The 11,153-nt window shown below is 39.6% G+C and overlaps 1 protein-coding gene across 1 annotated transcript in view; it reads left to right on the top strand.

The window, feature by feature from the left end:
* Positions 1-5,801, top strand: part of IRAK3 (interleukin 1 receptor associated kinase 3) — a 57,863-nt gene extending 52,062 nt beyond the window's left edge. The window contains exon 12 of the mRNA XM_036894890.2: positions 165-5,801. Coding sequence (XP_036750785.2) covers positions 165-662 — 498 coding nt within the window. The 3' untranslated portion in view covers positions 663-5,801. The remainder of the gene's footprint in view (positions 1-164) is intronic.
* The last annotated feature ends 5,352 nt before the right edge of the window (positions 5,802-11,153 follow it).

An 11,153-nucleotide genomic window follows, 5' to 3' on the forward strand; every position in this document is an offset into this window, starting at 1 on the left:
ACTTACTCATTAAAATAAAGGGGTTTAGCTAATCTTTAATCCCCTCTCATTCAAAACTCCATAGTAGAACTTGGTGAAAATAAGAGAATATTCCTTAATAGAGAGACAGAGAAAAGGGAAAAGGAAAGCTTAACTCCATGTTTGTTTGCTTCTTGCCTAATTAGGTCCTAAGTGCTCTTGAAAGCACGCAAGCCAGACTTTATTTTGCTGAAGACCCTCCCACCTCACTCAAGTCCTTCAGGTGTCCTTCCCCTCTGTTCTTGGATAATGTACCGAGTATTCCAGTGGAAGACGATGAAAGCCAGAATCATCACTCACTGCGTCATGATGACAGTTTGAGGAAAGATGGAATGATGCAAAAAATTCCTTTTGAGTGCAGTCAGTCCGAAGTAACATTTCTGGGCCTTGGCAGTAAGACAGGGAGTGAGAGAAATGAGGACACTTGCAACATGCCCAGTTCTTCTTGTGAAGAAAGTTGGTCTCCGAAGCAGGCAGCTCCGTCCAGGGACTCAAGCACCAGTGGTACGACTGTGGACCCTTCTGCAGAAGCTCCAGGCCGTTCTTACAGAAGCAGGCTGGTGGAGACTAGCTGTTCCTCTGAATTTTCCTTGAGTAAATGTGAACAGTACAAAAAGGAATCAATTTCACCAGAACATAAATAAGGAAGCAAGTATTTGTGAGTCGCCAGAGCTCAGGCATCACCTTGGGAATACACTGTCTCCATGAGGAGAGCCGGGAGGATGGCTGGTGGAGAATTTGGGTAATGCAGACCAACAATCTGGGTAATTCCATTCTAATTCCATTTGTCCAAAGGAGAGTGACTTAAGAAATTGCTTTATCAGGGTAATTCCCTGATAATCAAACCTAGGCTAAAGTAGAGCCATTCAGAATTACTTAAGATCATGGGCTCTGACTTCAGACAAACAAAAGTTACCAAAGGGACTATATTCCGTTTTCTCCTTCAGAGCCTCATCTGCTAAGTGTGTTCGGTTCAGCTGGATTCCATTGTTTGGTTTAGTTTGCTTGTGAAGGTTGTAGGAAATGTTTAATTTGTAAATGTTAAGAGATGCTTTTTAAAGAATTACTTTTTTAAAAAATTTCAGTTAACCCTTAATATTTTTCTGTTCATTCCTGTTAAGCCTGCCTGCCTGGCAGTGAGCCAGGTTCACCCTTGTCTGTTGGTTAAGGCATGTTCCATGTAGAGAGGGGATTCCTGCCCAAGACCTGTGTTTCTGGGTTTAAGCTCTTGGATAGTTTATCACATCTAATATAGGTATATTACAAAAAACAATATTTTTGTTTTTTAGATCTGGAGACCTGTTATAGCCTAAGTAGAATGTATGAGATTTCAACCAAGTAATTTTTGTTTCTGAAAAAATAGCTAGTCACAGTTCAGCTTTTTGTTTGATTGTATACCTTCCAACTCTGTGCCTTTGCTTCTGCTGTTTACCAGATTCAAATCTACCCCATCTTTTAGAGCCCAGCAGAACTTCCATTTGTCCAGGAAGCTTCCCTAATCTCTCTAGCCAGAAGTACTTATTTTGTCAGCATTTCTATAGCAGTCTCTTTGTATTTCCATTTTATACTTATCACTTTCTGAATTATATCAAAGTTGCCTGTGCCATCTCCTCCCTCTTACTAAATTGTAAACTTGCTGTATTAGTTTCCTATTGTTGCTGTAACAAATTATCACAAACATAACAGGTTAAAAGCAACATAAATTATTTTGAAGTTCTAGAGATCAGAAGTCCTTGGTGTTCTTTCTGAAACTCTAGGGGAAAACTCATTCCCTTGCCTATTCCAGCTTCTAGAGGCCACCTGCACTCTTCGGCTCAGGACCCCTTCCATCCTCCATCCTCAAAGCTAAGTGCTGGACCCCTCAGTGCCTACAGTGAGAGGCCATTAGTGAAACTGATTAACACCAGGTCTCTGCCATTACTTAGCAGTATAGCACCTTTAAATCTAGATCTCTCTCTTTCTCTGACCTCTTTATCACCTCTTTTGCTTACTTTGGCCCTCTTGCCTCTCATGAAGACATGATGATTGCATTGGGCCCACTTAGGAAAATCTCTACATCTCAGGGTCCTTAATTTAATAACATATGCGATGTCCCTTTTCTCCAGCAAAGTAGTAGATTCACAGGTTTCTGGAATTAGGACATGAACATCTTTGGGGAGGCCATTACTCTATCATACACTCTAAGTGTGTTGCTGCCATCTCTTCAGGGCCTTGCATGTTATCCTCTACAGAACAGGTGTTTCCTTGTAAGTTAAGCTGAGTTAAACCATCTCTGTGAACCCACATCATCAAAAATTCAGCTATAGTAAACATTGTTGAGTAAATTAAAGTGGGGAAAATGACTTTTTATTATGATGAATAGAAGCACTGTAAGAAACCCATTTCCAGAGGGTTTACAGAAGTGCTCTCTTTAGGATATTTATAACAAAAGGTAGACCTGTAGCTTTCTGTGCATCAGAGAACAGACCTGTGCCTTGTGTGTGTGTGTGTGTGTGTGTGTGTGTGTGTGTGTGTGTGTGTGTGTGTGTGACTATGGTTGGGTTAATCATAGACTGGAGTCTAGATTCAAGAACAACTGATCAAAGAAGGAAGTATTCAGGAATCAGGTCAGGTTAACAGACCAAGGTCAGAAATGGAGCTACAGTTCTGGAAAAAAAGGATCTCTTGGCCCAAAGTGAGATTCAAAACACACTAAGTCTTAGTCTGATTGACAGGCCAAATGAAGGCCCCAGGTAAGTAGTTGGGGGAGGTCATGCTCACAGGCAGATCTGCAGGGGACCTGGCTGCCCCTTGCTGTCTTCCCCAGCAAAACTGCCCAGGTGCTAAAACTAGTAGGGAAAAATGTTTGACTAGACTTCATATGATTTTAATTCTTGTGACCTGCCCTAGCTTGGCACCTCTTGATTTGCCATGTTAATGAAAGGAAGAAGTATAAGCCTTTGACATTTGCCTTTATTTATTGTAAACCATTCTGAGGCTGGTTTAGCTTATCTCAGAGATGTAGTCTGAAAGTGTTTGGGCTGAACTGGGAATATTAATTAGGAATTGTGTGAAGCTGCCACTAATAATTCAAGAGAGGTAATCAAGACAATCAAGAATTCACCCCTTGTTAAACTGTTTTTCACTTTGAATCTGGACACACACACACCAGTACTTTCAGTGTGCAGTCATAAAGGAAATTCTGATTAATACCAGGCCCACACCTTTACATGGCACATGTATAATCGGCTGGTATTATGTTGGTTTGAACTTGCTTATTAGACTTAAAGCAGTGTATTTCAGACTTAAATGTGCATCTGAGCAATGTGGAATGCTTGTTAAAACACAGACCGCCCCACCCAGTTACTGATGCAGTAGGTCTGGGGTTAGAAATTTGACTTTCTAACAAGTTCCCAGGCAATGCTGATACTACTGAAGTGCAGGCCACTCTTTGAGAATCACTACCTTAAAGTGCTCTCAGATTGTTACAGATCAATAGACTCTGCCTTTCCATCTAGGTTATATGCTTTTTGCGAGACTAATCATTTCTTTTAATTCCTTTATATTTACCCTATTACCTAGGAGTTTGCTTAGCACAGAGTAGGAGCTCTAGAAATATTGTTAATCGGTAATCTTTTTTTGCTAGATTACCTTGTGAGTCTGTGACTTTTTTGGACATCTTAAAGACCAAATCAGATTCGCTGACCTTAAAGACCAATATCAGATTAGTGATATAAGCAGATGCCATTGTGGCTGGAAATCATCAGAGTCTTCAATGAAGGATCCAGTCCTCCTGACTAGATTTGCCTTCTAGTGGGTTCATAGATGTTAAGAGAGAGGAATTAACTCTTGCATCCTGCTATGGGTAACCAGAGGATATCTCGATGACTTCATGGTGTAGAGACTAAAGTAGAGGAAGACCAGGGATGAGCCTCCAAGTGTTTTCTCCAATCAGCAAACACGAGTTAGTGAAGAGTTTCACTCATCCTCATCCTTGTAACACACTGTGGACAATCCTCCAGGCAGATCCTAGTTACTTATTAGGGTTTTGGTCCCTTTTTCTAATGTCCTAAAACATAGGGAAAATACTTTATTATTTTATTTTTGAAAATAGGTATAGGATTTCTGACAGTTTTATTGACTTCTTGAGAATTGTTATAATGATCCATGACTCACCACATAATGGTGTCGTTTCATGAGCCGGTACACCAGCCTGTACAAAACAACTTTTCTGACCTGGGGTACCATGAGTAGCATTTATTAAGTATCTGTCAGAACCCAGCACTGTACCGGCTACTAGGATACCAAGTAAGGAAGAAAAGGTATCTACCCAAGTTAGCATTCAGGGACAAGTGTTATTTGAACTACAAACCAATGGAACTGAAAGGAAGGGCTGAGAGGGTGAGGAGAGGCAGGGGCTGTGTGCACTCTCCCGAGGATAAAGAAGGCTTCTTGGAGAAGCTTGCTGGGGAAAGAGAAGCGAGCAAGAGAGGTGGGAAAGAGGGTCCAAGAAGCACTCCAGGAGGTAGTAGCCAGGGAACTGAGGTCCTCAGCTCTGCCAGAGCTCTGCATAGCCCCGTCTCCAGGGCCGGAAGGATGGGGTGAGGGCAAAGGGAACTGGGTCCAGAGCTTTGTGTATTTTCCTATCTACCCTCCCAGTCACCTCCCAAAGGTATGAATCCCATTTTGTAGATGAGGAAACTGACTCAGGGAGGTCAAGGAACTTGCCTAGGGCCTCCCACATCTGGAGAGTCAGGACTCGAACCCACATCTGTATGACTTCAAAGCCCATGCTCCTTTTGTATTCCACACTGCCCAAAGAAGCCACTGCAGATTCAAGCTCCTATGACAAGGGACAGATGCGAGAAGTCGTTTGCTGATTCCACAGATGTTCAGTAGGCACACAGGCCTTACCATGTCTTCTGCCTTTTGCACTATTCCTGCCCCTCCGCTACATTTGCCCACCTCTTCAGTTATTTGATGTGAGTTAAATGAGTTCACTCGTCCATTTGTTTTTTCATTGAATAAATATTTATCAACAGCATCTTTTGTGTCAAGCATTGTTCTAGGGGCTGGGGATACAGTGAAGATCAAACCCAACAAAAATCCCAGCCCTCACGAAGTTTGTTTAACTGAATAAATGAATGGGTGGTTGAGTAGGAAGTGCTGCAGGGGAATTTTATTCCCGATTCTAGCACTAACTGGCAACTCTCTATGAGACCAAATGCACTGAGCCATCTCAGAATGTTGTCCAGACGTAGACCCTGACTTCTCTGCCAGCTCTTCCATAGAGGATCAGAGAGGTTTTCTCCTTGTCCTGTTGTATACTTGATATCACCATGGTAGCCTGATGCTCTGCTGTTAGTGTGCACTTACAACATGCTTTGTGGCTATTGTGCAGATCCTCTTCTTCCAGGGACCTGTGATTTCTTCAGGGCATTTATTTGACTACTGGTGACATCTTCAGTAGACTTCTAAGGAATCTGAAGACCTACACATGCTTCATCTCACTCTCACTCCATAATGGAATTGCCCGTTGACTTCTCTCTTCTCCCATGAAATTGAAACATTACTGAAGGCAGGGGCTGCATCCTGCTCATTTTTGTGTCCCTAATAGCACAGTACCTGACACATCATATGGACCAACAAATATTTATGAAATGAATGAATCAAATAGTCCTTCAGAACATCTTTAAAATCAGTGGTATCTAGTGTATCCAGACTGTCATCTAGATCGCACCCAAAATTTCTTTCTAATATCTGTACTGTCATCAATCACTTGCTTAAATGGTTCCATCTCATCATTCTTGAATAAATGTTTTTAATTTCAAATATGAATATCTGAGATATCTTTGAAAAGAAGACTTACATATTATGTAACTGGCTTGTAAGTTTGCTTCATGGTGGAAAATATTCCCAAATCGTGCCTCAGCAACACTGAACCAACATTCTGACATCAAATAAACTGATGTCTGTTGTATTTTGTTTCCATCTTTCTGTCCCAAATTATTACATATCTGTTTCATGGTCCATTGGACTTGACATGGAAGTATTTTGGGGGGAAGCATTTTTATTGCAAGGATGTACATTGTCTACCAAACCTTCACTTAGGAGCCTTCTTATTGATTTATCTGCCTCACTGCAAACTTTGTGGCCATCTCATGAAAAGCAAGTGAGTATTTCCAAAGTTTTTCATTGGCTCCTTAATTTTAACATTTTCTTACATACCAACATTAATTGGAATGGAGAGTAAGAATACAGAAAGAGCATACTTGCAGAAGAGTCAGAATCAGTTCATGTTGATGTGTCTAATAGTGGGCTAGGTGTATCCTACATCATTTAAGCTTTCAACATCCATTGAGCTGGGTTCTATTACTCTAGGATCAAGGAAAATGATCTCAGAGAAGTTTACTCTTACCAGAATCATACCAATGTTGGAATGTGGGTACAAACTGAAAACTCTATTCAAATCTAAGAAATGTCTGCTCTGCAAAGGTGTGACTTAAAAATCTAAGTATCTTTTATTTAAAAATAAAAACATCTAATAAATATGCATCCATCATTTTATTAATATCAATTTTATTCTCCAAGATTGGCAAATATTAAAGGAGTGGGCAAGAATATGGGCAAATGGGCATTCTTGTTACTCTCGGTAGGAATAAAAATTGGTACAACCTTTCTAGAAGGTGATATGTATCACATTTGGCAGTATACGTCAAAAAAATTTTAAATAGTATACTTTTAACCAGCAATTTGTTTAGGCACTTATCCTAGTGAATACAAATTACACAAGTACATAAACATGAAGGCAAAGGTGTACTTTACAATACTTATAACATTAAAACATTGGAAACAGCCTATCTTTCAACAGAAGATGGGTTAAATAAATTCTAGCACATATATTCAATTGAGTTGTATGCAGCTGTCATGAAAGATTATTTAGATCTATGTTTATTGTTACAGAAATTTGTCCCTGAAATATTGAATGAGAAAGCAGACTACTGAATAGGATGTTAACTGTGGAGCTATTTAACAATGGATATTTTGTGAATAAATTTATGTTTTATAGAGAGAGGTCTTTGCCAAAATGTTAATGATGGTTTATTTCCTAGGCTAGAGTATTTGGGTTGATCTTTACTTACTTTAGACTTTCATGTATTTGAAGTTTTTATAATGAGAATGCATCACCTTTATTATCGGAAAGTAATAAATCTACTTTTATTTTGGAAAAAAAATCCTCTACATTTTTACGTTCTCCTGGCCCTTTGTTTAGCTGTGCCCTTCATAACAACTGGCAACTACTAATAAGGCTTCTGTTCCATTGCCCTTAATTATTTCTGTCTTCCAACCTTTGTGATTGAGGTTCCCATGTAGATTTGTCTGGTATCCCTTGAGTAACAGGTGCTGAGAGGGCTTATAAAAAAGTAGTTTCAGAGGCAAAAAGCAGACAAGTTGAAATACAGAAAAGTGGACAACAGATCACAGTGCATGAGTGAGAATACTTTACAATTAAATATTAGTTGATTTTGGTAAAATCTTTAAGATTTATACCAACAAATCAGTATTTCAAGGAGTAACCTACAGTTAAAAGATCTTTGGAGGGGCAGATTTTTCACCATAAAGTATCCATTCCCCAGACTGGTGCCCCATGATCCGTTTTTAGCCTACATAATAGGTAAACTTGCTGAATTTAGTAGACTCTGGGATGTAGTCATCAGTTGAAAATAAAACTTGCAATAGTGCAGAGACAGTGTGACTGAATACAGCACTTTTCTCCAGCAGACAGAGATGGAGTCTATGTAACTATGCTAATGGGGGCTGCAATAATGCATTAATTATAAAGGGAAATAGCAAAGTATATTCCAAGGTCAAATACCAATTCTAATGAGTTCAATCTGGAGGGACTGTTCTGTGAACATAGCTAAGTCACAGAGAGTATAAAAAATAAAAATTAAAAAAAACACTTCCTACATAAATCCAGCTAAAAGATATATTAATGCTTGCTTTTTAAGGGCATAATTCAGCCACAAATTCTATTCTTTTGATATAAAATTAATATGTTGGTGCTATTTTTGGGTTTCCCAGAAGGGAAATGCCAGGTAATACCAACTGAACCATCACTGCAAAGATGTCGGCAAAAGATGAGGAAGCTCATACATAAATATACCATAAAACAAGAGTCATTCTGACAGCCACTAGAGTGAGGTATAAATAACTTTCATAATCTTCTTCATCACATTATTCACTAATCTCAGTATCATGTCATTCTAAAAGTGTACAGGCTAATTATAGTGCACTTGCTGGACCCTTAAACACTGGGATTTGTGATATTTTTTTTTCTTTTACATTTGTAACACAGGATATTTAAAAGAGTGGCAACGACTTCAGCCAAGGGCAAATATTAATCTATGACCTTTTGTTGTTTTTATTTCATGCATCCTGGAAGATAATGTAAGATTCCAGTATGCTAACAAAGCCAAATATGCATGTTTATATTAACTCACTACGGCAGCTGTAAGGCTATTATTGCTTGAGACAGGTGGAAGAGCAATCGCTGACATTTTCTTTATACATTTGTCAAGCAGTTTGAAGAGGGAGGACTAATTCAAGTGATTAGTGTCCTGTCTTGGCCATTAAAATGTATTATTTCTCTAATAAAAAAATCATTACCTTATTTTGGAAGACATAGTCTGGCATGCCTTTATCTTTCTCCCTTCCTCATATCTTGGCATCCTCCCTCCTTATTTCAGTGGTCACTTTGGCAAACCAGTTGTCTCATAGTTGAAAGAGCTTATCAATTGTTTTGAAACTACATGTCTGCTTCACTTCAGCCACTATTTCCAAGGCCACACTCTGAATCCTATCACTTGAAACTGCTACACATCAGAAATCATAGTATGTTGTTCTTGACCATATAAAGACACCTTATCATCTGATCTCCTTGATTTTTCCTGGCCTATCAATAACCATTCTCTTCCTCCCCCATTTATTCCATGGTTTTCTTTGCAAAGACAGGGCCATGGGTTCATCTGTATCAGTCGTTGGCCTTATGGAGGGAGAAATAGAATCCCTACTAGGTTTTCTAAGCAAATGGAATTTAATATTGAGAACTGGCTATCAAAGGGCTGGAAAGGCTGGAAGAGCAGACACAAAGGAAGATGTGAAGTTACCCAGAGATTAATGACTACAGCCAGCCATTTTCACTCTTATGGATGAAGAAGACGGGAAAAGGGGTAACTGAGAGCCCCTGACCATGGCTGTGCTGAGGGCTGAGACTTGCTGTTGATGCTTCTGAAATGGTGCTGCCAAGCAGGAAAGCAGAAATGTGGCCTGAACCACCTCCAGTGCAGGTGCTACTCTACTTCTAGGGCCCCAGGGAGAAGCAAAGAAAGGAAAAGCTTCCCTGTTTGCAACACATTCCATAATAGAAGCTAGGAAATACAATTTTCTCTGAGCTACAGAGGAAAGCCCAGAAAGATAAGAATGAAGCTAAGAGCCAACAGACAAATCCTACCCTTTAGCTAGTCAGCATTTATTCTCACCCTTCCACCTTATATTTACACTTCTGGTAACAATAACAGTATCACACAAATATCCCATAAGTAACTGAAGATGCTGTTATTCTCCCAAAGAGGAGCCACAAGGTCTCCTCTTCCATCTCTAGGTGATCTTACCATTTTTTCCACCTGAATTACCCAAGCATAAAAGTAGTCATTACCATTTCTTACATAATATAGGAGAAAAGAGAGGGAAAAAAATAATTGGTGAATATGCACAGATACATACAAAACAAAGGAAATGCATGACTGCCATAGTCTTTGTTTCTATAATTTGCCACAAAGCTGCAATTTATATTTAACGTGCTTCTTTCATTCTTCCACGTTCCCTTTGACCTCACCAGCACATCGGTTGTCTCACTTTCCTTCCCTGATGGTGTGCATCGAAACTTCATTCCTGAAGGGTGTGAGTCCTTAATGGCCCTGCCTCTGTTAATGTGCTATGATTGTACATTAATCTTCAATGCTGGGTATGGGACTGTGAGTACACAGAATTCTCTGGATCCCAAACTTAAGCCTCCTGCCCTCACTGTGCTCACCAAATCTGATTTGCTCCTTGATAGCTGCAATCAATACCCAGAACCAGTATATCAATCTACTTTCTTCTTGGTTCAATGGTGTGAAGACCCCAATAATGACAGTCTCTCAACCTCCAGGTCAGTGAAACCATTGCTGTGTCCACATGGGATAATCTCTCACTTGATCTAAGACCTTTCAACTAACAGGCCTCAGAATTGAAGAGTTAGGAACACCCCCACTCAAAAAAAAAGAGGAGTGGGTATTTTTGTTTTTCTCTGCATCCTAGTCATTGAATAATGGGAAAAATTTTAAATCATCAGTAGCTCTCTTAATGCTTATCATACTGTATCCAATGGAAATAATATTTTAAATATGGCAGGTAAAAAGAACATCAGCTAATTCTATTATTTGGGTATGTTTCTGTTAATCTAGTATAAGTTTGTTCTAAGTATTAGTTCATGTGTGCACCTGTGCACCTGCACATGTGTGCGTCCATGTCTCTGTGTGTGTGTGTATGTGCGTGTGTATCTTGAAATTATCGTTTCATACTAGCTCCTTCTGAGCTTGTGGATCTACCAAGGCCTAAAGGTCTTTTCCACATAAACTGCTGATGGCATGTGTCTCCTTCATTCTTTCTGTGTAATTGATTTTAGGAAATAAAACTTTGAGTTTATTGTATTACCATTGTTATAACACTATCCAGCTGTTTCTAAATGACTTTAGATACATACGTGGCTCCATGCCATCTTGTTCGTTTTGGCTCATTGATCCCACCGTTGAGGCAGCCCCCGCTAACTCCCATTTCTTGTCTCTCCCCCCTTCGTTACTCAGCTTCAGCCGCCCTGCTGTCTTGCACGCCAACCTGTTCCCGTCTCAGGGCTCTCACACCTGTTCCTTTGCCGAGACTCTCTTCCCCCTGCATTTCTCTTTCTGCTCTTATTCTCTAGCATTTTTTATAATCTGTTGGTTTCCTTTAATTTACTTGTTAGTGCAGGACATGACATTATATATTTATTTGTTTATCAATTAATCTTCTTCCCTAGAATATAAAATCCATGAGGCCAAGGACTTTGATATGTT

The sequence above is a fragment of the Manis pentadactyla genome, chromosome 10, assembly GCF_030020395.1.
Source record: "Manis pentadactyla isolate mManPen7 chromosome 10, mManPen7.hap1, whole genome shotgun sequence".
In the NCBI taxonomy this organism is placed as follows: Eukaryota; Metazoa; Chordata; class Mammalia; order Pholidota; family Manidae; genus Manis; species Manis pentadactyla.